The 27837-nt window shown below is 33.9% G+C and overlaps 4 protein-coding genes, 1 long non-coding RNA gene and 1 pseudogene across 5 annotated transcripts; 2 read left to right on the top strand and 4 right to left on the bottom strand.

Moving 5' to 3' along the window:
* The first annotated feature begins 1069 nt into the window (after nt 1-1069).
* On the top strand, nt 1070-2953 carry LOC118273507 (uncharacterized). The gene is made up of 4 exons (XR_007705834.1): nt 1070-1639; nt 1739-1792; nt 2202-2269; nt 2726-2953. It is a non-coding gene; the product is annotated as an uncharacterized LOC118273507 (long non-coding RNA).
* LOC118273506 (ER membrane protein complex subunit 4) lies at nt 2874-3764 on the bottom strand. Its single transcript, XM_035590501.2, has 2 exons — nt 3533-3764; nt 2874-3439 (listed from the first exon to the last, which is right to left on the bottom strand). Exons 1-2 carry the CDS (start codon nt 3586-3588, stop codon nt 2977-2979), a joined length of 519 nt encoding a protein of 172 aa, XP_035446394.2. The 5' UTR covers nt 3589-3764; the 3' UTR covers nt 2874-2976.
* Nucleotides 3765-5274: 1510 nt separating this feature from the next.
* On the bottom strand, nt 5275-9010 carry LOC118273421 (tyrosine aminotransferase). Its single transcript, XM_035590386.2, has 5 exons — nt 8678-9010; nt 7865-8193; nt 7047-7520; nt 6599-6781; nt 5275-6143 (listed from the first exon to the last, which is right to left on the bottom strand). The coding sequence occupies exons 1-5, from the start codon at nt 8820-8822 to the stop codon at nt 5943-5945; spliced, it is 1332 nt and encodes a 443-aa protein (XP_035446279.1). The 5' UTR covers nt 8823-9010; the 3' UTR covers nt 5275-5942.
* Nucleotides 9011-12486: 3476 nt separating this feature from the next.
* On the bottom strand, nt 12487-21615 carry LOC118273572 (tyrosine aminotransferase). The gene is made up of 5 exons (XM_035590611.2): nt 21435-21615; nt 15300-15628; nt 14718-15191; nt 14307-14489; nt 12487-14044 (listed from the first exon to the last, which is right to left on the bottom strand). Exons 1-5 carry the CDS (start codon nt 21583-21585, stop codon nt 13838-13840), a joined length of 1344 nt encoding a protein of 447 aa, XP_035446504.1. The 5' UTR covers nt 21586-21615; the 3' UTR covers nt 12487-13837.
* A 1318-nt stretch (nt 21616-22933) lies between these two features.
* LOC126911064 (NADH dehydrogenase (ubiquinone) complex I, assembly factor 6 homolog) lies at nt 22934-24900 on the top strand (annotated as a pseudogene).
* A 130-nt stretch (nt 24901-25030) lies between these two features.
* LOC118273188 (platelet-activating factor acetylhydrolase IB subunit beta homolog) lies at nt 25031-27327 on the bottom strand. Its single transcript, XM_035590020.2, has 4 exons — nt 27088-27327; nt 26542-26748; nt 26347-26469; nt 25031-26259 (listed from the first exon to the last, which is right to left on the bottom strand). The coding sequence occupies exons 1-4, from the start codon at nt 27151-27153 to the stop codon at nt 25978-25980; spliced, it is 678 nt and encodes a 225-aa protein (XP_035445913.1). The 5' UTR covers nt 27154-27327; the 3' UTR covers nt 25031-25977.
* Nucleotides 27328-27837: the final 510 nt, after the last annotated feature.

Below are 27837 nucleotides of genomic sequence, written 5' to 3'. Positions count from 1 at the left end.
ACTGTCAATGTCACGTCAAAAAGTCTGCGCAAATTTGTAAAAAAAAAATCTTTCTTTCATTGTGAATATTGAATTACGAGAAAGTGCTCCTATTTATTCGTTTTACGAAAGGTCATACCTTATTGTTGTGAACGACAGAAGGACTTATGATAATAAACATGATTAAAGGCTTGGTAAGTGAATATTTTCTTGTGTTTTTTAATATAAATTTTGGCAATAGGTACATAAAAAGGGTTGATAACTTTGTATGATATTACTAAAATAAACATGAACAATGATTCTGCAATAAAGCAGATTTATGTGGGAACAAACAAAGAATCACGTCTATTTTAGGAACAAAAAGATTTTCAGATGTAGGTACCAATTGCAATCTGTTTTTAGAAATAAAAAAACAGGTATTCTATTATGTTATAAATTAGGTTTTGTTTGATTTTAAATTAACTTAGTATCAAGTATTGGCCCCAATCATGTCTCCAACAAAATTTTCAATTTTATATATTAACTGTGTAAGTTAAATTAATAATTTGCAAAGCAACAGGTAAGGTTAACAATATTTTGACATCAATATTTTTGATAGTTAGTAAAAAAATATGTTGACTTAAAATTTTACTTATACACCTAGGAGCTATGGCTGGGCGACTGGCTGCCGCTTAAAATGTAGCAGGTTCGATTCCTGCATGAAGCAACCCTTTGTGTGGTCCACAAATTGTTGTTTTGGGTTTTGGGTGTCATGTGTTTGTGAACATGTTTGTAAACACACTTTTCTCCTGTCGTGGGTCGACAGGAGAAAATCATTGTGCAGGGCAGAAATTATAAAAAAAAATGAGATTGATACTTATTGGATGTAAAAAGATATTTGGATGGATTGGATGTAAACATTAAGGGCATGAAAAAAACATTGTTATGCTCCAACCCCTAAAATCAATGTGTAGAAAAAAGCTGATTATAATCATAAAATACAAACAACCTTATTTCTATTCAATTAAAGACTAGATTATGATTATACTGTTCCTATTCTGAATTACTTCAATAGTTATGATATTTCATCATGTCTCAGATTGCTATCAACTGTATTTTGGGCTAGTTTCAAGAATTCATAAGTTATCTGTGTTCAATAGAAATATTTAACACAAAAAAATGTCTTGGTCTATGATCTTACTACTAACCAATGACAAACTTGATTGGCCTCCTTTTTACTTTTTGTGTTTCTGGATAGGTAATAAAAAATCTAATACCTGTATTTATTTATTTATCTTAAACCTAATTCAATAATTCTTATAATTTACAAATCTACATAACAGCCACAACAACACACCAAATGCTGAATTTAGGTCTCCCTCAGTGAGTTCCTAGGTCAAACAATTGATTAAAACTTCACCTTTTTTTGTGCTTAAACAATGTGATGGTTCACTAGTCAATAACATTTAAACTTAGAATGTCTTATTGACAGTTTACAATTTTATAAATAATGGATATTGCTAACTATATTTTATTAAAATATTAAATAAAATACAACCAGAACAAAAATGCATACTACATGAAACTAACGAAACACCTTTTTGCCACCATCATAAACAAGAACTTACAACTATTGCCACGTATTACCATGGGCTGTGGTTTTGCCTTAATCAAAACTAGTGTAAGCCATCACAATCATATTCAAATAATCCTTTAAAAGTAATATTCAAACTTGTATAGAATATAAAGAACTTTTACTGACTTGTCTTAATATTTTTAGATAATATTTGGTGCGGGTCTTTACACTGGCGTGTATGTAGCTCAAAACTACAAGGTAAACTAAAACATGTACTTTTTACATAATATAATTAAAATTACTTTGCAAAGGAGGCCTACATGATTGATTGGTGTTAACACTAACTGTTATTTTTTTCCTATTACTAACAACCCTTGCAACTTTTTAAAAACCCCTAAACACACTTGTTTGGTAAACATTATTCCTGGTTCAATGTACCTAAATGTTTTATAACAATAAATTACGTATGGCCTCTTTTGTTGTCACATTTATTTTATTTTATTATTAGTTAGCTATTTTTATACTTGATTTATACCCCTGTTGGTGTACTTTCATGCTACTTATGAAACAATCTCCTTCAAAGAGGTCTGCTAACATTGCAAGCATGTGAGCACATCATATCTGTAGACATTAAATCTTGTACCTATAGTATTATTACTTGATCCAGGGTACCCTGACTGGAATGTGTGTGAAACCAGAAGAGGGAAGTGATAAAGCTACAAAATCTAAAACCTGGTTAGCATTTATTTTTTCTTTTTTTATTTTGTATCTTAATTCAAAAGTTTAGCCATTTACTAAAAGGTACAATTTTATTTATTTTTATTAATGAAGGTTACTTTTATTTATTTTTTCATTAAATTAGAAAGTATATAAATAAATTACTAGCTAAAAGATAATGCTAGTATTCATGTTCTAGTTTGTGATTTATTTTTCATTAATTATATAAGACTAAATAGGCCATCTAGATTTGCATTATGTGCTTTTGTTTTATAAATTCACTGAACTATAGCTTGTAAATAAAACTCCTTGAAATGTTCCTAGATACTTGTTACAATAGAAACAATATTTGATGCTTGAACCAGGAAAATGTGAACTGTTGAATTCTCTTTATTAGTAGGTAGTGTAAATCTCTAGTTTTTAAGTATGTGTTGTTTTATGTTTAATAACAATATTTTCATTTATTTGGTACAGATAGATAAAGTTGAAGATCCAAAGGTTTTGTTTGAAAGGGCACAAACTTTTGTGAAAGACAAACTAGCAGAAGTCGGCGACAAGAAAGATAAATGATTGGAAACATGGTGCAGCTTCGACATAGGATAATTCAATAAATACAAACAGGTCACTCAATAAGTTTATTGTAAATATTTTAAGTAGTCCTATAAAATGATAAACTGAATAAAGTTAGCAATAAATATACAATTGTTTTATTTGATTTTCTCTGCTCATATAAGTGATAAGCCTCCTCCAATATGTTCAACTCTGGTTTGGGGTTCTTCAAATGCTAACCAATCACTTGAATGTGTCGGCAGTAGTCCCATACTTTGACATTTGTAAAGAGCCAGTAATATGTTCACAATGTTTCCAATAAAGTACACAAACTTCTGTCCAGTGGCTTGAGTTCCTTCAACCATCTTGAATGTGCTCTGGGTGGCAAATAAAGCCTTCACTGGCCGAACAATAAGCATGCCTACCATCATTATAGGGAAAATGGATATGGAGTTTCCAGCCATATACATGATGAACAAATTCATTGGCACTTGTTTCAGGGGTCCAAGGGCAACATCCCACAATTTCTTTATCAATAGTAGATTAGAATCGGTGTCTCTGGATGCCTCTGTATAGCTTGCATTGGCAGACTGGCTATAACCTGGTGGCGACGGTAACTCGGTTGCTTGTGTACGATTTCTAAGGCAAAAAGTAAATATGTTAAGTATCGTATAACCAATAAAATAGTAGGTAATTATGTGAATACATTAACATCTTAGATTATTTACTTACTTTTGGTTGAAGTCCAATGCCCATTTGAACTTTTTGTTAGATTTAATTTGAGACATTTTGTTCACAAGTATATACTGAATAGCAGGAATAGAGAGTTGACAATTAAACTAATGTAATACAATATTATTTTCTCTTATATCTTAGTAATTGTCGCAAATTCAATCAAATAATCAATTCTATCCTCACTTCCTTTCGATTCATTGACTTTTGACAGATGACAAGAAGAAACGAATGACATGAATATGTACCGTAGACAAAGTATCTATGATAATTTAATTGTCGTTGATATACAGCCTTACTTGTCTATGGCGTTCGTACATTTTGATAGGATGTGATTAAATAAGTAATTGGCCAAAATACAATTACATTAATTTTATACTTGTTGTATGTGCTTACTTTAATTTAATATAACTAATATTTTAACAATTTACTTCGGTTTTGCTATAGTATTATATGTAGATTTAAAGTTAAAGACAGGATGCCCACCAATTGTATTTTATCTTTATTTTTAATAATACCTCTATTGTTGATAATTTAGTTAAGTAGTTTTATGTCGTTACTACTTTTTTTAATAGTTATTTCGGACTGTCTAATTTCTCTAATGGATATTGGAATACATTAATGACTAACTGCTGTCTTTACATGTATAAGTAAGCTTCGTTTATTAATGTCACTTATATTTAAATTCTATTTGAATGAGATTACCCATTTACCTGGACAATCATTATAATATTGATTATCTTATGACGTCATTATGTTTCGGATCGCTGACTACACCATAGGTAAATTACATGTAAGGTATATAAAAATAACAGTAGGTTAATAAATATAATTATGTAACCTTATGATTTTTTTTATAGCTACCTATATAAATGGTAATAAATGTAGGTGTGGGCCTAACATTGAACCCTGTGGTACACCTAAGATATAGTCATGTCACCACTATCACCACAAATTATAAATATTATATTTCACTAGCTTCTGCCCGCGAATTCGTCCGCGGAAAATTAAAAAAAATATGGTTGTACTACCCCTAACATTTAGAGGGATGAAAAATTGGCCGATTCTCATAGATACTAGATAAGCACAAAAAATTTCATCAAAATCGGTCAAGCCGTTTCGGAGGAGTATGGCAACGAAAACTGTGACACGAGAATTTTATAAATATATTAGAAAATCTAAAATCTAATAGGATTACGCCTAGATTTTCTATATATTTTATAAGCTACTTAGGTTAGGTAGGTGTTTAGTCTGCGACTTCGAAGTTTGAACAGATAATATAACAATACGATTTAAATATTGCCTTTTTACCCATAAATTGACAGAAATTTTTATCAAGGTACATACCATGAAAGCAATTACTTTTTCGCTATTGTTGCATTTGTCGAAATCGAAATACACCTACACTAATAAAATTTAGAGTAACACAATGTTTTTCTTAACTCGATTGTTACTCATAAAATAATAAAACTAATTATCCGTAAAAGATAATATTATGCCCATTTAACCATTTCACGCACGTGTAAGTATGTACCTAATGTGTAACTGAAACTTACTTCAGAGTAGAAGCTAAAGAGCATCACTTGTTAAAATAGGTGCAATCATAATAATTCTTATACACTCGTTCCATCCATCACATGCCTTTAATTAATCCAAGCACACTAGCTATAATCTGTTCCTTACCTTTTTCTACAATTTCTCCAATAGGTCAGAGTATGCGCGTACTTTAAACAAAAACAAAATATTTTATAATATTTTTATTTACATAAACAAAAGGGTAACCACAAATTCATCTCTACTTAGTTACAACTTGTAAAATTATGCACATATTAGTTATATTACACCAGTTTCCAAGTAATCTGCAGAATTCATTAAATTGTTAATTATTTTACGCATGTTTATTTATGTTGGCGGAAAATACCGTAGGTTTTACGTTTCACCATTTGACGTGGCGTGATTCCCATGCACTGGGTGAGTGCGTTATGCATATGCAATCACTGACATCACATAACACCATTACCAGTTTATCATATTGTAGGAAAGAGACAACAGTAAACAAACTACAAACATGATAATTTGGAATGTAAATCCTACAGTGATTAACAATAAAAAATATGGCACTGTTCATATACATTAGTTTTTTTCATTACAACAAAAGCTGAACCAGTGTTTTTGTTGCAGTTTTGGAATAACTACGGTAAATATTCAAAATTATGAACTCTACATCCTAATTTTAGTTCCAATACCATCAAACACTATTCTTTGGAAAGTTAACCCCACTTCTAATTAGCATTTTGATGTAACATAACTACGACATGCAGTTTTATAAAACTATCTTCGTAGGCACATAGGGACCATTTATTTTATAATAAATGGCAATTATTAACTATTATAAGCAAAACACATTATTCTAAGCAACGTGTGCAGTACCGTTGTCACAGATGACTTCATTGTCATTTGGTACAGTTACTATATCACTCTCAATTTCCTTGATGGTCTCCCTCGATACGATGTGGTCTTTGCAGAAGAGTATCATTCTCTTGCAAGCCTCTCGCAGTATATCTTCAGGCACAGTCAACACAATCCTCATAAAGTTTGGATAGGCAAAACACTGGAAACAAAAACAAGACAACTTTTAAAAATTGGATGTGGCTTTATTACAACCTACTGAAATCTAATCTGAACTCCATAAAACGGGAAGCCCGGAAATAAAACTTGAAGTCATTAGGTAGGGGCAAAACATAAGACAAAAATATTACAATAAAAATGGTGTGGGCCTAACATTGATCCCTGTGGTACACCTGCATTATAACCATACGTTGAGTACGAAAACATTGAGAATGTAGGTTACGACTGAAAATAATAGAAATTAAGAAAATGTGACCAATAATCGCTTATTCTAATATTGGATTACGTGTAATTATTTACTATGATTGTATTTATCTAATGCATTTAAACGGAATGGTTCTTGCTTTAATAGATGTCGATGAAAATCAACAGTTACATCAGATAGCAGAGCTTTGAATATTTATAGACTTTTGTCCAATAACAACTTCAAATACTGACCTGTCCAGGTAAGCAAAACACCGACTGCTCGGCTACCAGGCGTTCAACAAATTGTAGTTCATTCTTGAAGTTTGGAAACAGTGACAGCTTGATCTCAATCATCATATACATTGCACCCTGTGGCATTATAGGACGCAAACCAGGAGCACATCGTAGTTCATCAAAGGCCAGTTTCGCCTGGTTCTGAAATTTTTAAGAGAAGAAATAAGTCACTTCAAATACTTCTCTACTTTGTCCAAAATGCTACCTAAATCTGTAAATACTATCATCATCAACATCGATAAAAAAAAATATTCTTTATACTTAAGAAGAGTTACGTAACAATTACAAACAAAACTAATAAAAAGGTAGGTAGGTATGTCTATTTTTAAGTTGCAAGAAATATGTCACCTATTTAGAAAATTATCATTATTATTGCATCAAATAAAATATTATAAGTTTCACTCACCTCTATAAATAACACAACTTCGTCGAAAAAGCTCTGTGGTGTGCATGTAAGGATCGCTGGTAATGCCCTCTGTATTAATGTGTTTGGCCCTAAAATTCTAGTCGCCAAATTTGACAAACCTTGACGAACTTCTTTTCCGAATATATTGTGTCTGTCGTGGATAATGACCCATCCCATGCGCCAGCCAGGTACCAAAAACCTTTTCGTAAGGCCACCACATGTTAGTATCGGAACGTCTACCGATAAAGCTGATAGTGCAGTGAATTCATGATTTGAGAACACAAAATGTTCATATATTTCATCAGCGATGATGGGCACGTGGTTCCTCGATGCTATATCAAGTATTTCGTATAGATGCCCCTTGTCATATACTGAACCGCAAGGATTCGAAGGATTTATTACGACGATAGCGGCAGTGTCGTCGTCTATCTGGTTCTCTAGATCCTCGAGATCTATCTTCCATTGTTGATCTGGCTGCAACAAAACATCATTATGACATTCTATCATTTCATTAAATAACCTTTAATCAAGGATTTACGCAGTTATAAATAAAATAAAGCGTAAATGAGCAGTATGCAAATCCATTCCACAAGAAACTTGTTATGCTACTAGAAACTTGTTTAACATCGGCTCATATTTATACTTGTCTATCCTGCTGCTATGCCTCTAGTTTTCGCACGTTTCCTCATATGTTTCGTCTGATTATCTCGAAAACCCTACCTGACTATGTCTGTTACTACCATAGTTAAAGTATCAGAATCTGCGGCACCTCCTATGGAACTGGAATTATTAAATATTTTTCAGTAAAGTTAACATACCAATAAGTCATAATGTTTGATATTAATGCCTAATCCTTCAGCGACAGTCTTGTATATCATGAAGCCAGGACGGGGAACCAATACATTTTGTCCTGAGTCGGCGATCACTGTGATAGCAAGTTCTATTGCATGTGAGCACCCACTGCACAGGACGACGTCTTCGGGTGAAATGTCTCCCTGGTGGGCACTGTACTGCGCTACGGCCACCCTGGCTTCGATGTGTCCCTTTGCAGGGCCATAACTGCGACTGCTAAGCCATTCATTACTCTCCCGAACAGCTTGCAGTACTTGCTCGGGAGGGTTAAGATTTCCAAAAGTTGTCGGATCACCTAACGTACAAAACAAATGTATAGCTCGTTAAAAATATTGTGAAATCCAAATCCTGTTGACCTTGATACACAAATAAATAATCTGCTAACCTATTTCTTCTCACTTATTTTTCGCGACATTTACGTCGCATTAGATGTTACATACAATATTTATATATTTCTTCACACATGTTTAAGTACTAGTTGCTGTGAGATCGGTCAGATACATTAGAAGATGTATTTTAAGACAGGTAAGTTGAGCAGATTTCACCTTTGGGTCTCCCATGTTAACAAACAGGACGCACTATCTTAAAACAATAGGTGATAAACAATATTTGTGGCCACTTACAATTTACCCATTTATTAAAATTAATTTGTTGTTCGGCTTATTTAATTTTTTTAATATAATTCTAAAAAATATTTTAATTTAGATTAATAAAATCTCATAATCATAGGGAGCCCGTTTTATAAATTGGAATTTAAATATTTGAAAGTAAACACTTACCGACTGAAAGGGCTATGAGCTGCTTCTCAGGGTTCGGCTCTACCTGAAGGTTCTCGACGATGTCCCTTATCAGGTTATGGGTATTGCGAGCCAACGTCGATGCACGCACCTCCCATGTGTTGCTTCCTCGAGACCGTCGCGACATCGGCACAAAACTTGCGGAATATAAAAGCTGCGGCGTCACTTAAACTTGAATTGAGAATATTGCTCGCATTTCGATACAACTCAGTTTTGTATCGGAACAGTGGCGTTTGACAAGCTCAGGCTCTCGAGTCGTGGAACTGGTTTGAAAATGTAGATGCGATGACGGCAATAGAATCAGGTTGTTTATATATTCTACAAGCCACACACTGGCCCCTACCGATATCTATAGCACATAAAAAAGCTCGGGCTAGGGTAAACCGCTCTAATGTCCCTCTCAATTTTATTGGTGTGCACCGTCCACACCCAAAAGAATGCGACACTGGATTGGTTCGTCGGTTCTAAATATTATTGTTGATATTCACTCTAGCTTGTTTTATTCCATGACGAGGATAGATTTAACTAAAACCTAACTGTTCTTTTTTCCTTACCTATTTATAATTTTATTTTAAACAATGTAGGTATCAACATTTAGAAAGCATCATCTTATGAAAATAACAAATTGTATTAACTTAGACTTTTTTAAATTCTCTCACCTTTAAACTTTCCCCGGAATTCCACAAACGCTTGAAATAGATTTTTGCCAAGTTGGTCCAGTCGTTCTTGGGTTTTAACGAGACTGACATTTATGTTTTATAGTTAATATTTAATAAAGTTTATAGATTTCAGCTAGCACGATTTGTGGATACTAATATCGTGCTTACCTAGACAAATAAATTATGTTTATAAGTGTCTACCTGACCACGAATTTTAGATAGCTGAAGAATTAACTAATTATCTGTTGCTTACCTACCAGTGTACCTAATTTGGCCGAAGTTGGTCTCATGGTCTAACAATACAAAAAGACGAAAGATATTATATTTTCTACATTATATCAGGCAATTTAGTACCAAGACTGATCTCTGGATTAATGAATGTAAATACAGTTTTCATGTAAAGCAGTACGTCTGTCCCATTTCTTACCTTACGAGTTCTGTCCAAGTGGTTTCCCCAGACTGTTCCAGAACGCCATGGAAAGTTTTGTTATTTCAACATAACAAGCTGGCCGCTCAAAGCGTACGATATCGCTGGTATTTGATTATTCATTACTTGTCTTACATAAAAAATATATTTAAGCCGTGAAGGCTCTACTCTATTAATTATTTAGGCCGGTACGTGCTCTCTGGATTATTGTTAACACATGACTGTTTCTCATTTAATGTTGAACAAAACTTTTTTTTATTGTCTTTTTAACCAAATTTTTATTTAAAAAAAGAATGCAGATTCAATTATGTACCTATATTCTTGTATTTTTGCCGAATGTTACGTTTAAAGGCGCTAATACACAGGTTGTTTGGAGTCAAAATATTTATTTTTGAATTTAATTAGGTACTTTAAAATTTATTACTCACGTGTAATTAAGAGATAAGTGTTGAAGCGAGAGGAATGTAGGAAGGGTGGGGATCCTTTTACCTGATGAAGATGGGACACTGCGATGGGTCTCATCTAATAGATATCAGTTAGATACAAAAAATAAAACAAATGAGGTAAGATATGGTTAAGAATGTTGACTTTCTTGTGTTACGTTGGAGCTTTACCTTTGCAATTGTACAAAGTTAAATACATGGTCAATTTAAAAATTACGTAAGTATTTATTTTTTTAAATTCATAGGTGTTTTATTGCTGTGTGCAGTATGAGACATGGTTACCTAATCCATCACGTAGGATCACACCCACAGAAATATTAAAATTATATCTAGAGGTATACCCAACGCGATGTAGCGATCTACCTAAGGCATTTCAAAGACACAATGCACAATATTTTTCAAAATTATGCAAGCTTACGAACAAAATATCTAGATGTAAATATTCCATTATAAAATATATGTCGTGTTAACCTTAGCCCTAAAAATAGGATCGTATCATAAACAGGTTCTACAACTTTGGCGTTTGTTAAAAAATATTGCAGTAGGTACACGATCACAATTAGTTTAATTGTTCTGAAATACGAGGTATTTTTATCTGCACATGTAGGTGCTGTCAGTTTTTAATGAGCACCTGAAATAATTTATTGCATCATCCATCTCATTCACCGGGAATACTGACATTTTACGAAATTTTTGCTTATTAAGTAGTCCTTCGCGGAGTATTGTTTGTGAACAACAAAAAATAAAATAAGAGACGTAAGTTATTACTTTAAAACCACAACACACAAAATATTGCTAAAATATTCGTACTACAAAAGCTTTTATTAAATCAATTGCGTTTTTAAGGTACTTATTAAAAACATAGAAAAAGCGACGTAATAAAATAATATAATGTTACGTTAAAGATTTAGTTAATTTCACTGCAAATATCACTTTTTTAATGTTTTCTTCTAACCCTGTTTCTATCTTGCTTGGAATATTCTATTACAACTTTTAGTTCTTATTAATACTGAGAGGTGTCGCTGTGTAAAAAATGCGGTTTGTTACATCATAAGCTCGAATTTTAGTGCGACTGCACTTTATGTGATAACAATTGAATCTATCATTCGGTTTTCACTGGTAAATATTAAAATTAAGGACATAATTACCCTAGGGCAGTCGTAATTCTTTCCTATCGAAAACAATTGTAGTTTAGTTGGTCTAGCTTTTTAAGAGATCGGCATGCAAAACTTCGAACGTTCGTGGTGATGCAACTTGATCATATAATTACCAAATATCTAGTATTAGTTTATTTATATTACGTTATGTTCTTCTTATATCTTCTCCATATGTGGTGATGGAGCTGCGGACTACCTAGCGGGTTTACCGGGGCTACGGCTCAAAAATCAGGAGTAGGGACGGGGTGGCTTTTAGCCAGAAAAAAGAGTTTGACACTCCCTCTCGCCTCAACCAGGGCGGGAGAAGTAATTGGATGATTTTTCCTCTTAAAAAAATGGTGATACCATGATTAGAAAAAATATGTTGTTGTGAAACGTCTGTTTACGTTAGTCAGAAGTTGCCAGTTCTTACGTCATTAGTAGTGTAGTCAATAATAATACTTAGTGCGTTTCATAGTTTGGAATGTAAACAGAAACGTAAACAATAACAAGAAGTTTATTATGCGCCTATGCGGTAAACAGTCTCCACGGGTAGGTGCTACGAATAGTTATTGACACCTATTAGTCCGTTTAAAAATTATCATATCCTGATAGATAATTATAACTAATGTTTTATACTACATAATAATGACTCATGTGTTATGATATACGCATAATCTCCCTTTCCCTATAGGTTATGAGCTCGAAGGCCTTTCATAGTCGTCAATAACATCAAAGTGTATTTGTTCTGGAAGTACCTAATATGTCCAGGTTCTAAATGTCCTTATTTTTATCGGTTTAAAAGCAGTGGTCCCAGGTTGCTACCTTGAGGAACCCATCTAAAAAACTAATGCATAAGTAAAGTTTGGTTGAAGAATTTTTAAATAGGTACTTAGGTATTATATGGCATTTTATACTGTACAGAATAAACAGAATAAATCGCAGCAAGCAATTAAAACTTTTAATATTTTTTCATGGGTTCCACAGGGTAGCATAATAGGCCCACCTCTTTATTTTGTACAGAATTGGTACAATGAAGACTTGGTAAAATTACTCAGTGGTGTAAATGAAAATAGGCTGCAATGCATTAACACGTTAAGCGTTAAGTTTTAAAACGAAAACAACATTTTAACATTAAATAATATATTTGCTTATACAGCGAATGTATTAAGAATACTTACAAAATTTTAAACTAATTTTAAAGGCCTTATTATTAGAAATAGTAAATACAAACTTACTTAATGCATGTAGCTCTGTATTAACCAATTTAATAGATACCTAATAAATAAAATTCTACAAAACTAAGAACTTAATTAAAATACATGATTCAAAACAGTAGAAAGACATGATTTAAGAAAAAAAAAAATCTCCTTCTATAACATGCATTGTGCAATATGTTTGTGCAACATTTTAATTCCTTTACAAGTTATATTAAAATACTAAGCAAATATTGAACAGGCTACCTTCGTCTCTTATTATTTTCTTAGGCGTTTTGTTGATATTAGCATTTTTTACTACAAAATATTTAAAAGTCGAACATACAGTAATAAAAGCGAATAATGTGAAGATAGGCGTTATTCCTTTACATTAGTCTGATATCTGTTTGTATTATAAGGAACAGGCTGGAATGTTTATGTTACCTAAGATTGGCAAAGACGACATCCTCACCAGGCGAGATGATCATGCCCAACAATAGTATGTATGTTGATGTTTTCTGTTTTTCTTTTCAGATTGTACAGGTTCAGGATCATCTAGGACAGTGGTTCCCAAGCGGTGGTCCGTGGACTTCTGTCCAATAAATACCACGCTTAAAGCTCGTATTAAACTCATAGGAAAAGAGATTGCTGAGAAAAGCAACTGAGTTCATATTACAAAAGAAATAGTGGTAACATAAAAAGAATTATAAAAATGATCCTCGGCCAAAAAAATATGGGAATCCCCAAATTTAGGAAAACGTTAAGCTAACTGTAATTGTGACGTACCTACTTATAGTTTTGTTTGTCCTTATTCATACTATAGTTACATTAAATTACTTATGAACTACCTATTCTTAACAATAACAACATTCAACAAGTAACACACAAGCGTAGCAAGGAGTGCGATTTTAAGGCAGAGTTCTTCTAAATATGAAGGCAAGCTGCGTTACTTTGATTTTATGAATTGATTGCGTCTTTTACATTAAATGCGTTAGTTACATTACTAGTGTCGTGTAAATAACTAGTTGACAAAAACCCAGTAATATCTACAATTTAGGGCGTCCCAAGTTTTATACAGAGACTGGATCCAAACCTACATACTTATACATATAATAAAGGACTCAGATTATAGAGAAGGTTACTACGCCTGTACCTAACGATATAGTATTTAAGGACTATCGCAATCAAGGGACTTTTATTAATCAAAGGACCAAAATAAACCATGTGATGCAGTTGAGTTAGCCAGACAAAAATCAGACAGGCCCTAACTTGGAATCAAAATTACGAAATATTCTTCAACATTTGCTGTTTTGAAGACACCTCTGATGATTTCTCGTTCAAAATGGAAACAACGTCATTATCCGCCATCTTTAATTTCTCCTTCATCATATGTTGTTCACAAAACTTTGTGATTCTGTTGCATGCTTCCCGTAATATATCTTCTGGTACAGTTAGTACAATCCGCATGTAGTTGGGATAGTTGAAACACTGGAATGAAATTAAATAATATTAGAAAAATTAACTTAAATACCTATATTTTTAGGTATAAATTGCAATAACTTAGAAAGGATAGGTGACGTACTTAGTTATTAGTGGTAGTGAATAATTTTTAAAGTTATTAATTAACTATAGCTATAGAATTTGACACTACAATACAAATTGGAACCCACGACCTCCACACCATGCAATTATAATTTTTACAGAAGAAATATTATGTTGCAAACTTTTGAAAATAACACTATTTAGGTACCTTTCCAGGAATACATAGAACCGACTGCTCGTTGCAGAGTTGAGAAATAAATTGAAGTTCATTCTCGAATTTAGGGAATAAAGACATTTTAATTTGGATCATCATGTACATGGACCCTTGAGGCATGATCGGACGTAATGCTGGGGATTTTTGCAGCTCCTGGTAAGCCAAATGTGCTTGACTCTGAAAACATGAACAAAACACATTTATTAGAAGTTTAAAACCGCATAGATAGGAAGGAGTTCGGTAGTTCAAATATGAGAAAATTGAAAAACAATTCAAACGATTGTAAAAAATTGGGTCCCAAAACAAAAGATTACAACCAAGTCGGAATAACTTTTCATTTCTGCTGATCACAGATTCGTCAGTTTACAATTAGGTAATTTGTGTATTAAAAGTTCATAACCTCACCTCGATAAATCTCATTGTGTCGTCAAAGAAACTCTGTGGAGTTTCCTTCAGAATTCTCGGAAGAGCTCTCTGCAGCAACGTATTTGGTCCCAAAATCCGCGTTGACATACTAAACAAGCCTTTGCGGACTTCTTTGCCCAGAATATTGTTACGGTCGTGTATGATTATCCAGCCCAGTCGCCAGCCAGGAATAAGAAATCTCTTCGTGACTCCGCTGCATGTTATAACTGGGACATCCTTAGAAAGAGACGATAATGAAGTGAATTCGTGTTTGGAGAAAACGAAGTGTTCGTAAATTTCGTCCGCAATTATCGGCACGCGATTTCTCAATGCCACCTCGATAATGTCTTTTAAATGTTTCTTGGTATAAACTGAGCCACACGGGTTAGACGGATTGTTCACGATGATAGCTGCTGTATTTTCGTCTATTTGACTCTCCAGACTCACTAGATCTATTTGCCAGTCCTCGTCAGGCTAAAAATAAAATAAAGTATTTAATCACATATTTTATTGACTGCAGAATTTTAATTAAAGACAAAAACGTATATTTTCAACCAGCTATGCTAACAGAAAACTACCCACCAATAAATCATAGTACTTGATAACGATCCCCAATCCTTCCCCAAGAGTTTTGTGTATCAAGTAGCCAGGTCGTGGGATGAGGACATTTTGTCCAGCGTCAGCGATGACACTGAGGGTTATATCAATGGCGTGTGAGCAGCCACTGCAGAGGATCACGTCGTCTGCCGTCACTGGACCCTGGTGAGCACTGTACTCCGCCACAGCCTGTCTGGCCTCCCAGTGTCCAATGGTAGGCCCATAGCTCCGAGTTTCATTTAGCCTGGCCATCTCACAAACAGTGTCTATGATGTTCTCAGAAGGTTGCAGATTGCCGAAAGCAGTCGGATCGCCTGAAATTGAGACATTTTTTAGGTTATAATTGTGCAAAAGTGGGGTCTATTCCTATGACAAAAGGACGATTTATTAAACTATTCTAAGTTAAGATTAGGATTAGCTTCTATACTAGACCGTATTTTGTGGCTATTATACAAAAAGATGTCAGCAGAAAGAAGAAAGAAGTCTAAAAAACAATTAATTAATTAATTACGACAATTCAATTCCACATTCCTAAGTTGGACAAAAAAACTTTAATCTTCATATTTTTAAAAGGTCGCATGCACCCTCAGCTCATATCATAATTTATTTTATTCATCATAATCATATTTAATATTCATTGTATGATAGTCCGCAGCTTTTATGTTTCTTTTTCATAACTTGGTATGCAATTTTAGATGTGATCAATACCTACCTACGTACTTAATAATTTCCAGAAAATCTGGTAGATATTTTTCATGATCTCAGTCTAAACCTGAGAGTGCTGATCACATGAATATAATATATACCTAATGTTTTTCCTTAATCAATAATAATTAATTATTACAAAAATTTTAACTTGACTAGACAAAATATATTTTCATACTAATGGGCCCATCTATTTCTTCGCAGTTAGCTAAGTAAAATATTTATGTATGCGCATTGACATTTAAATAACATATTTAAAAATATAGTTCTAAGAATCGTATGTAAAATAGACTTGTTTTATGAATATAATAGTATTTTTTATACTTTCTTGTTTTCGGACCTTTAATGAATGTGTTATTAATATGTGTTAATCAGTCGTCAGGAACAAAAATAAGCCTCTTTCCTTGTAGGTAGGTATTTTATATGTTTGTTTTTTGCATGACTTTTCCTCGAGTTCTAAATAAAAACTTAAATAGTGGAAGAGTTTTACGACATTGTTAGATAGGTTATTGTTGAAAGCACTATAAAATTTTTCATAGAAATAAACTTACCTATATGTGCGTATAAGCCCACCTACAAAATATTTAACAAGTGCCCGTTGTCATCAACCACTCTTAAATTTAAAAAAACCCCTAAGACAAGATAGCTTATTGATAATTGTTTTAAATAAATTATTCTTAAGTAAATAAAGACTTGATATATCGTAAAAAATACATTATGTATTATTTGCTTGTTATCTATATAAAACACAATTTTAATATTAATAGAGTCATTTAGTAAACAAAATTTGTAAAGAAAATCCATTAGGCAAAATATATAAACATATTAGATAATAATTTATTTTATGGTTGGGGAATATTTTTAGTAGTTCAACTCTAGAAATACGGTAACGGTCCGGATTGGATTCGTCGCCAAAATATGGATGAATGTTGCTTAATTAATCGACTTCCCAAAAAGAAGGAGGTTATCAATTCGGCCGGTGTGTTTTTTTTCTAAACAAGCATAAAGCCTATTGAATTGGTGGCCCGGAGGTTTAAGACGCCCGCTCATGCATGAGGGTGCTGGTTCGAATCCTACCAATGGCAAGTACTTTCTAATTTAATTATTTAGACACCACTAAACAAACGGCGAAGAAAAACATTGTAAAGAAAGTTGGGATTATAATTTCTAATTATAAGTTTGAAATCGCCAACTCGCATTGAGCAAGCGTGGTAGTTAATGCTAACCTTCTCCATGCAAGAAGAGGCTTTGGTCAGCAGAGGTCAGTGGCTAAAATTTAATAAAAAAAATATGAAACTTCGTCGAGAAAATCGGAAAATTGTAGCCCATTCGATGTTAAGTATTGCGTGCCGCTATGAGCTAGCAAAACAAATGGCATGCTAGTGACGTCAGTAAAGTTATTTCGGTGTGACGTTATAAAAGTTGTCTTGTGAGTTTTAACTATTTTTTTATTATTATTATAGAGCGCCACACTAGACACTATTACCTATTTTGATTTAATCAGATAAATTCGAAAAACTCAGGATATTCGCGAAGTCGACATTTGAGGGCAAATATCCAATTTCCGAACCGTATAAATAGGTATCTACTTACCTATCTAATAAATGTAATTTAATACAAACATTCTACATAAAAAACTAACGAAATAAAACTAAAATAGATGTCAATAGACACGCTTGAATCACGTGCTAAAAATGTCTGAAATTTAAGCGCATGTTACACCTAGGGTTCTCGCAATTATACCTAAGTTGAATGGACTAAAGTTGGGTTCCGTTGTCATGATTCGGATATTTCTAATAAAACTTTACAGATGACCTGGTGACAAGCGGTCACTGGAGCCTAAGTACACCCACTTTTGACTGCAAGGTTGGCGCAGTGGCTGGGCAACTGGCTGGCTTGCAATGTGTAGCGGGTGCGATTCCCGCACGGTGCAACTCTTTGTGTGATCCACAAAATGTTGTTTCGGGTCTGGGTGTCATATGTATGTTTGTAAACGCACCCACAATACAGGGGAAAATCCTAGTGTGGGGCAAAGTTATTTAAAAAAAACTAAAATCCTTCATCTGCATCAGGTAGGCATAACATTGCCGACTATGTGAGAAATAATGTGATTATGTGGTTATTTTCGGAACACTCTACCTACCCCACGAAAACGATTGTTATTACCTACTTACCTGGATAGCAAACAAACTTTCCCTTCAAATTTTTGTTTTATTAATTTATAAGAAAGTTAGAAGAGATAGGTATGTTAATTGGTACTAAGAAAATCTGTTAATGTATTTTTTTTTTTTTTGGGTTACTGATCCAATTACTTCTCGTTCTCCCGTCTTGGACCTGATGAGAGGGAGTGTCAGACTCTTACTAAATAAAAACCACCCCGTTCCTACTCCTGCTTTCCGAGCAGGAGTCCCGGTAACCCGTAGACAGTCCGCAGCTCCGGGGCGGCATCAGCCCTGCTGGGCACAGATGGGGATCTGTGCAGTGGCGGACTAACCTAGTCAGAGGCCCAGGGCGGCATAATTAAATGAGGCCCTTCTTATCTGTGGCTACGGCTCTTTGAGGCGCGGGCGGTTAGCCACCCATGCTCACCGTCCGAACCTGTTACTGTAGTAACGCCATTCTTTTATTTAATAAAAATAGTTCGTATGATCGTCTCACGTGATGTTGATCAACAGATTATTTTATTTATAAGTAGTTTGAATAGCTAACTATCTAATATTTAAAAGAAGAAAAACCGTTTATACCTACCACTTAACGATTCATAAGTCTAATTTATGAATTTACGTAGCCTTCTTATCTATGTAGTACGAAGTTTAAAAAGCTAAAGAGTTAAAGACTTTTCTTTTAAGTTAAAAATGTCTTGTACGAACTCTGAGGGATTTGCCAAAACCAATATTAGGTACTCTTACTTGGTTCCTGACTGTTATTGATTAATTTCTAATTCGATTTCGATTTCAGTTCGTCCCACTGCAGGGCAAAGGCATCCCTACCTTCCTTCCACTCCTCTCTGTGTAAAACTTTTTTCTAATTAGACATTGATAAACACTTGCACATCCAATGTTCAATCACAGGACCCTGTGTCCAAAACCAGACTCGCCTATTAGACAGGGACAGAAAATATAGAAAGAGAAAGCAAATAAACTCGTTTGTTAATTGTTTATCCTTTATCCGAACCTAGAAAACAAAACAACTGCCATTAAATACCTCTAAAAGGACCTTTCAATATTTACGGCATTCTTAATTCATAAGATCCTTATCAGACTTTCGGTGTTGCCCAAAACGACCATCCCAGACGTTTCAATGACCAACGGATTTAGCGATTTTTTGTGCTCTACAAAAAATAATAGAGGAATCAGAAAACATTAAAAAAGCGATCATGATACAAACAAGAGGGTATCACAATGAGATTACCTACAAACAAATTAGAAAGAAAAGATACCGTTACTGCAGTTTAAGTACATGAACAATATCAAAGGCATCACTTAGGTAAAGGAAATAGGAAATCTTCAGTGAATAGGTAAGTATCAAACAGACCAGGGATTAAGTAATTAAAAAAAATTATAAACTTTCCACGAAGCAATGTTATTTACTGTGAAAAATCCTTCATCGGATAAACACAATGGGTGATCTATTTAATTACTGAGATGACTGTTGGCAACTCTTACTAATCCAAGCAATAAAAGTCTTAATTGCTTTAAAGAATACAACTTAATCGTCTTGAGATAATGTTGAAAATCGAATAAAGATCTGACGGTAAGGAACTTATTAAAAAGTATTATCTGAGGTAATTATTGTTAGTGTAAACTCGACCGTGATCACGGGCCATTTCATTCATTACTTTTCCGAGTAAACACAGTACCTAGGTCGTCCTTCTAGTATCTATCTATCAAATAGCTTTAAAAAAATACAACTTAATCGTCTTGAGATAATGTTGAAAATCGAATAAAGAACTGACGTCTGTATTATATTAAAGTAAGAACTGAATGATTAAAAGACCTTAAAAGGAATCTCGCGTGATTACTGAACAGATTATAAATTAATATTTGCACTGGATAAATTTAAATGGGATGTCATTGTCATCGTCATTGTTAAATTGATTGATTCATTGTTCGAATGGTTACAAACGCAACTATTGAGCGACTATCAGACATGATCACATGAGACTAGGATTCGATTCGGTTTGGTTCGGTACATACTTTTCTGATCACTTAGGTATAGGTGGAAACGACTTCATTGTCAAGGAAGCGAAAGATCACGCAAGTGGAGTGACTGAAGCAGGAATGCGGACTCTGAGTCCCGAAAGGAGGCAACCCGGATAACGCTGCCTGGGATGATGAAATGGCGTATCTGCTCTTGAATCTTACTGAGAATGTTTTCAGTTTAACTATACTCATTTAACTTAAATCTATTTAGAGGCAATTTAACTGGCACAAAATTTATTCCCAAGCGTAAAGGTGATGAAACAGCCAGGCGCGTCTGTAGGTAGATCCGGGACTCCGGCTCGAAAAGCAGGAGTAGGAACGGAGTGGTTTTTAGTTTGTAAGAGTCCGACACTCTCTCCCGCCTCGCCCAAGGCGGCAGAAGACACTGGATGGTTTTCCACCCTCAAAAAAAAAGGCGCGTCTGTAGAGCATGCTGCTCGTGTATAGCAAATAACATGGGGCCCTTTCGTATCCCACAACTACTACTGTGCTACAACTGCTCTAAAGGCGTCCCGTGAATCCTGGGGCCAGGGTACACCTCACTTCCTACAACCCGTGTGATAAAATGTAGCAAATGTGATGTTTTACTCGTTTGTTGTCTAAAAACTGGGGTAGACTACGGTCTAATAAATTAAGTTCAGCTTTATCAAAAAAGAAATGATGAGCCCCAATATAGTAACTGTCTTCTTTTTAATATAACATCATGGGTGTTGTTACTGAAGTACTACCCGCGGTCTTTGAAAATTTCGTTGACCTTAGGAATTGTTAAATTAAGGGCCTTATAATACTTATTCTGCTTAACCGAACTGAATTTGAAACCCCATATCATTTTGTACAGCGAAAATTAAAAAAAAAATTCACTAAATCTGACGAAGATCCTGCAATCCTATATTGCAAACATTACCAAGTAGTGTTACAGTTAATATTAGGTACTATCCCGGTTATGTAACCAAACGTTTTGGTATGGCCGTGTTTGATTTGGCTGTGCAATTATTTGCCGATTCTGCGGCCAGATATTACAGAAAAATATTGCCCGTACAACCTATTTTTTTTTAATTAGAACAGAATTAGTACCTAAAGGCCTGGATTTATTTAGTTAGTCACGAAATGCAGACATGCTCGAAAATTAAGCCTTATTTTTGGCTACAAGAACGGGAAGTCAGTCAACACTGATTTTGGGTTTTTGGTAAACAAACAAAAAAGGGTTACTCACCTACTGAGAGGGCGATGTACGGTATATCCGGATTCGGTTTAATACGAAGAGTTTCGATAATATCTCTTATAGGATTAAATGTGTTTCGGGCTAAAGTAGAAGCCCTCACGTCCCATTCTGTACGGTCCCGTAATCGGCACGACATTTTCATAGAATAGACAAACTATAATGACGATAATTTTATCTTGCAACTTACTTTTATTTGTGCGGTTCGATGAAACTAGAAATGCAAATAAGCTGAAGCTGATGATATTAATAAACCAATCACCAACATTTTTAGCGAAAACATCACATGCTACCAAATTTATTTCTTTTTATGTATAATCTCTTAGAATTACCAATGTTAGTGATTAACAGTACAAAATAAATCAAATAAATATTGGAACATAAATGTCATAAAGTAGTACCTAACTACCTACCTACTTAAAGTATGGCATTTACCTATACCAAGAAAAAGCCAAAAGATTATAAATTATTACGTTAAACAAGTTCAACTTTAAAACTATTTTTAAATTGTCCCAAAATGTGAACGACACATACAGGTTGACGAGGCGAGACAGCCACGTTCCTGGCATTCAAGAAGTGCTTATTCATCGTGACCTCTACCACGTGACCGTGGCAAATATAGGGAAATTAATGGTATCACAAATCATTATCCTCATCTTCAGTATCAACAAGCAAATAAACCTTGTCTTAATCCCTTTCAGCTGGCTCTATCATGTTTAATCTGATTTAGCAGTCCCACACCAAAAAAACGGCCTTATTACGAACATTTTTAGCATCCCAATCAGAAAGTACCTACTACACAGGTTGGAGCTCGTACTATAACCTTCATCATTCATTAATTCCTGGGCAGATAGAATGTAATGTACCACATTCCCAACTGTGCGGTTGTCGCGGTGGTTGCGTAACCGGCTGCCGCACGTGTAGTGTAGCGGGTTCGATTCCCACACGAAGCAACTCTACCTATATGATCCACAAATTGTTGTAGCGGGTCTGGTTGTAATGTATACCTATGTGAAAATAACTTCACATACACATAATATACCTGCAAACTCGGCGAACTCCGTTTCGCCACCAATGATGTTCCCTGTTTTCCCGCTTTTCTCCTGAATTTTCTTTGCTATACACCTCACGGAGGCCAAGACCTTTTCAAAAAATGCAACACCGTGGAAATCGGTTCGCGTTTCTGGAGTTATAGCGTCAGGAAGGAAAACCCGGCTTATTTTTATATTTTAGATAACGCAGTGGGTGCGTTATGTACAGAGAAATAATTTTAAATAGTTGGAGTCAATGGCGAACTTGTCAAAAAAGAGTATTGGAATAATTGAGATCACTGTAACTGTAGTAGCAACCCGGTGCACTACGAGTCAATAGATTTTAATACTTGTTTTTAGAAGATTTTCCATTTGCAAGGAAAAAATTTAACGGTTGTTGCGTAACCCTAAAAATAAAAAATAAATGAAAATGACATATACGACAAAATGTCAATTGTCAAATTTGACATGCGAAGTCAATTTTTGTTGAGCCGAGCGAGCGAGCAGCTGATTGATTATTACTTATTAGGGTTATCTTAAATTTTATTCGATTCTCAAAAATGAATAAACACAGAATATTTATACGCATGCTTGACTCTTCTAAACCTGTGAGAGTAGTTACAAGATCAATCAAAACAGAACCTAGTGAAGCTACAGCAAATACATCATCAATCGACTATTGTGCAGATATAGTAAAGTAATTAGTACAATATTTGTAAAAACATTGAATACTTGTGTAGTATTAACATAAATGTACTTAGTAGAGGAACCATTTAGGATATTAGACCAACTATTGTATCGCATATTCTGGTACTTTATGTATTTTGCAGATAGACAGCATGATTATGAAAACTTTTGGCTACTCTTCTGATGACGAAGTCTCTGCGCTCTCCTGCCTTTGTATTGAGAGCTTTCAACGTTGAAGTAGCTCGAGTGCAAGACTTAACATCTGATGCTCAGACAGCTGCATTCCGGCTACAATTCTGGCATGATGCTCTCAAGGGAATGTTTAACAAAGAACAGACGCTGAAAAATGTACCTGCAAATCCTGTAGCACAAGAACTTTTCAAGGTATATTAAATAACTTTAAAGGATAGTACCAGCACAAATACAATCCTTATTGAGAGCAGTCATTCAATGTATTAAATCGGTAACTTTTTTTCAGGTGTGTTGCTGTTATGGACTGCAACGAAGACATTTGGAAAAACTCATCACATCAAGAAGTAACATGAACAAGGCAAAATACTTTAAAAGTTTAGAGGACATTGAGAAATATGCTGAAGAATCTGTCTCTTCTGTGTACTACCTTCTGTTAGGCATAGGAGGAGTTAAAGATGTTCATGCTGATCATGCTGCGTCACATTTGGGAAAGGCTCAAGGAATAACAAATATACTGAGGTCTGGAACTTACAGCTTTGATAAAAGATCAATACTCAGCTATCACAATTAATGCTTCATTTCATCTATTCTTTAACAATTTTTTACAGATCTGTCCATGTATCCAGTCGCCAGAAGGTAGTCTTCCTGCCCATGGATATACTTATGAAGTATCAATTAAGTCAAGAAAATGTCCTGAGATGTACCGACAGTGAACAAATGAGAAATGCAGTCTTTGAAATTGCTTCAAGAGCAAACAGTCATTTAGAAAAGGTATTATAGTTTTTGATGTAGTTCTCTTGGCAAATCTAATTTTACAAATCATAAAAAATTACTGAATGGTAAAACCAATCCTTGATAATCTATTCATAGTTTGGACTCTAGCTATAACATAAAGAGGTTTTGTATGTAATTGTAAATTAATAAATACAAAACCTGGCATGCAATTGGAGAGGCCTAGGTCCAGCAGCGGATGAGAATAGGCTGATAATGATGAGGATACAAAACCACTTTTGAATGTTCTTTAGGGAATAAAAGGGTGTAGTGTTATGCATAACTAGCTGTTTATAAACTATATCACGACACCTGCTTTCATAGGCAGAAATTGTCTACTACCAGCTTTACACATGTATTGTTTGATTACAATACACATGTAGTATTGTTATTTATTACTGTAATAAATTGTGATAACTCTAGCTTGAATCATAATAAATAATCTTGTAAGTATCAAACTATATCACTTTCTTTCCATTTTCAGGCAAGGAAAATAAATGTTCCTGAAACTGCTAGGCAGATATTTTTGCCTGCAACAGCTGTCCACAACTATTTAACTAAACTTCAAAAGAGAAACTTTAATATATTTGACAGGTCACTCCTCCAAGCTAGTCCCATCCTACCATTCAAGCTTTACTATAACAGGTTACTAAATAAATTTTAGATTACTATTAGTAATTAGTAATCTTCAATGAAGTAACATTCAATGTAGTTAATTTAAAACTATGTACAAAAGAGTAGATGTTATAAAAATAAATGTAGATCTTTGTTTTCATAAATGTTTTTTTTTTTCTTCATAATAATGACACTAATCCCTCCTATATAAGATACAATAGAAATCACATTGTGTCTCACATGGATCTGTTTCCAGCACACCATAGGTTAACCAGGGTAATGAATAAAACAGCATTTGGTTATATAGAAATAATTGCACTGTTTACTTTCAAGCTTCATCATGCAAATAAATATTCCATAACATTTCGAGATTCAAGCAAACTTGTTTGGCAACATGAGTACCTTATCAGTTAAATAGTCACTAAATATGCCTACAGTGATATTGGAGAATAACTATTACTGTGTTACATGCACATTTTGTGCAACATTGGCTACACAATACATTTGCAACAAATGAAAACAAGTCTAAAACAATGTACTTATTCATACAGATCTTATTATGTAAGTAATTTAAAAATGTAGGTCTTTATCAAAAATAGAATTGCATTTATAATCATCCAATGCAATTCATATACTGTTATAACTTTGGTAAGGTAATCTTCCAAGATCTTTGGTTATAGTTATAGACAATTCCATTAATGTGATGTGCAAAGTAATAAAAATAGATAGGTGAATAAAATAAAGACTAATGTACTTGTGTGAGTACCTTCCAGAAGAATAAATTTAACATTCTAAAATTAAACTAAAATTGCTTTGTTACATATCTCCAAAAAGAGGTTCTAAAAAATAACAATAGTAACATAATACTTGTCTCACGGTTTCTAAAGTTACATAAAATCATATCATGGATGTGAAATAATAAATACTAGATAGGTAAGTACTAACCCTGTTGTGCACAAGTAAAGTGTGCACATAAAAATGCATTTTCTTAAAAGCTAAATTAAGCTTGTAAAAATAATAAGCGATAATAAATAAAAAACATTAAAAGTGGAGTGATTAAATAAACACAGCCGATTAAAATATCATAATGCTAATTTGGAATGTAGAGGTTTATAAGTTAACAATATTTAAAAACGTTTGACACTTAGGCTTAATATAAAAAGCTAATGATAAGTACTACTGGTTTCATCACAATAACCTGCTGCAAAAAAAGCTGCCATATAGTACTAAATAGAACAACATTATTCAGAAGGTGTTAAGTCTTTTTCAGGCTCTCCCTCAAAGAGGATTTGTTGCAGGAGATCATAGATAGGTTCAAATGCTTTCCTACAGGCTGCATTAGTTGGTGTGAGGTAATCATGCATATCATGGTGGCTGATGGTGCCATCAGTCTGTATAAACCCTTTGTCTATTGAAACCATTTCCACTTTATTCATATTGGCTACTTTTTCACGTAACAGCTGATTGATTGTAGAGTTTTTCTCCCTTAACAAATTAGGGTGTTGACCTCGAGGAAGTAGACTCTGAAATTAAAAAAACCAATAAAAGTGATATTCATATTTTAAAAAAAGATTTTGTACAAAGAAATGATGAATATAAAAAATACTTACAGGCAATACTATGTAAGCACTTGGGTGTTTCTCCCTGATTGTTCTAATTATTTCTAGGATACCATCACACACTTGCTCAGCAGTATGTTCAACATTGTTTGTTCCAACATGTACAACTATTACCTGAAACAACACAAACTTATGAAACTCATATCAAATAAGTGGACAAGATTTACCATTTAGTGTGCTACACACCTTTGGATCAACATGATCAAGTTCTCCATTCTTGATGCGCCACAACACATTTTGAGTCTGATCCTTGTGAATGCTGAAGTTGAGACAATGCAGAGGTGCAAACCACTGGTTCCATACTTCAGTATGCTCAAGAGCTTGTAGAATTGAATCTCCAATGAAAATTACATCACCATCTTTCCCTTTGGCATCTGACAAAAATCGATTATGCTGTAAAAGGAATTATTGATTAAAATAAATTTGTATTGATTACAATAATGGAAGTCACATGAAGTTCTAATCAGGTATAAGGTTTCCACCAAACTACTCAAATATTACGTGCGCGGGGAATCATAAGTGCACTTAAAATTACTATTATACTTACCGGATTAGTGTTAGATTACAGTAATCTGCATTTGCCGATTATTAACAAACTAGGTCAGCAAATGCAATCCGAAACTAATTAAAATTTTTAACACGTATGTGAATCAGAAAATGTACTGTGAATTCAACCGTCTATATTAGCAAATTGTAACGGCTCGAGAATTAATATTAGAATAGAAAACTTACAATGCTATACCATCTTCCATCCCCTTCGGTGTCTTGTTGAGGCGCAGCGACTGAACAAGGATTCATTCTTCCACAACAATATTACAAGAAAAATTATCACATAAATATATTTCTTAATAATAGAGCAAGGAATTACCACATCCACTAAAACCACGAAGATGAAAATAACTTGGCGGTTTCTAATAAGGTTGTGTTGGTTGGGTTGCTGTACCCGTCACTGTCAATATCAATATTGTCAAATTATAATGTCAAGCAAGTTTTGTTTTGTCATTGACGCTCTTTGTTTAGCCAACGTCTGTCTTTGTTTCTTGCAATAAAGGTAAAGTCATATAAATGCGCGATTTTTATGATGGATATTCGAAATGAACAAATACTGAGTATTTATCCGGTTTTAATCAGTAAACACTGTATAATTATTCATTTTTGTTCAGTATTTATTAATTTTCAATATGTATCCAAAAAGTCAACTATCTCTACTCACACAATGTCACACACACTTTCCTTTGCACCATTTTACTATCCAGTTTTACCAACTTGCATATTTTTCTATTTGCTTTTTATTTCTTAAAAATAAGGTCTTGGTCGATCTAAGGTCATATCAATCTCAAAACCATGCATTTTGTGTTTCGGTTTCTATTCTCGCAATGTGCAACTCTTTGCGTGATCTATTTATTGCTGTTGCGGGTCCGTGTGTATGTGAAACTGTATACTTGTAAAATACACCATTGATGTATAAAACAAACGTACCTA

The sequence above is a fragment of the Spodoptera frugiperda genome, chromosome 1, assembly GCF_023101765.2.
Source record: "Spodoptera frugiperda isolate SF20-4 chromosome 1, AGI-APGP_CSIRO_Sfru_2.0, whole genome shotgun sequence".
In the NCBI taxonomy this organism is placed as follows: domain Eukaryota; kingdom Metazoa; phylum Arthropoda; class Insecta; order Lepidoptera; family Noctuidae; genus Spodoptera; species Spodoptera frugiperda.
The sequence above is the reverse complement of the archived record's forward strand: the minus strand, read 5'-3'. Positions and strand labels throughout refer to the sequence as shown.

Excerpts from the sequence above, each read along its gene's own strand:
- LOC118273506 (XM_035590501.2), bottom strand. The coding sequence starts at position 3,588 with ATGTCTCAAATTAAATCTAACAAAAAGTTCAAATGGGCATTGGACTTC. Across the intron at positions 3,440-3,532 it reads GCATTGGACTTCAACCAAAA|AAATCGTACACAAGCAACCG; the intron begins GTAAGTAAATAA and ends TTTTTGCCTTAG.
- LOC118273421 (XM_035590386.2), bottom strand. The coding sequence starts at position 8,822 with ATGTCGCGACGGTCTCGAGGAAGCAACACATGGGAGGTGCGTGCATCG. Across the intron at positions 8,194-8,677 it reads GCTCATAGCCCTTTCAGTCG|GTGATCCGACAACTTTTGGA; the intron begins GTAAGTGTTTAC and ends TTTGTACGTTAG. Across the intron at positions 6,782-7,046 it reads AAGTTGTGTTATTTATAGAG|AACCAGGCGAAACTGGCCTT; the intron begins GTGAGTGAAACT and ends TAAAAATTTCAG.
- LOC118273572 (XM_035590611.2), bottom strand. The coding sequence starts at position 21,585 with ATGAAAATGTCGTGCCGATTACGGGACCGTACAGAATGGGACGTGAGG. Across the intron at positions 15,192-15,299 it reads TCAAGTACTATGATTTATTG|CCTGACGAGGACTGGCAAAT; the intron begins GTGGGTAGTTTT and ends TTTTATTTTTAG. Across the intron at positions 14,045-14,306 it reads TTCTATGTATTCCTGGAAAG|TGTTTCAACTATCCCAACTA; the intron begins GTACCTAAATAG and ends ATTTCATTCCAG.
- LOC118273188 (XM_035590020.2), bottom strand. The coding sequence starts at position 27,153 with ATGAATCCTTGTTCAGTCGCTGCGCCTCAACAAGACACCGAAGGGGAT. Across the intron at positions 26,470-26,541 it reads TTGATCATGTTGATCCAAAG|GTAATAGTTGTACATGTTGG; the intron begins GTGTGTAGCACA and ends GTGTTGTTTCAG. Across the intron at positions 26,260-26,346 it reads GTGCTTACATAGTATTGCCT|AGTCTACTTCCTCGAGGTCA; the intron begins GTAAGTATTTTT and ends TTTTAATTTCAG.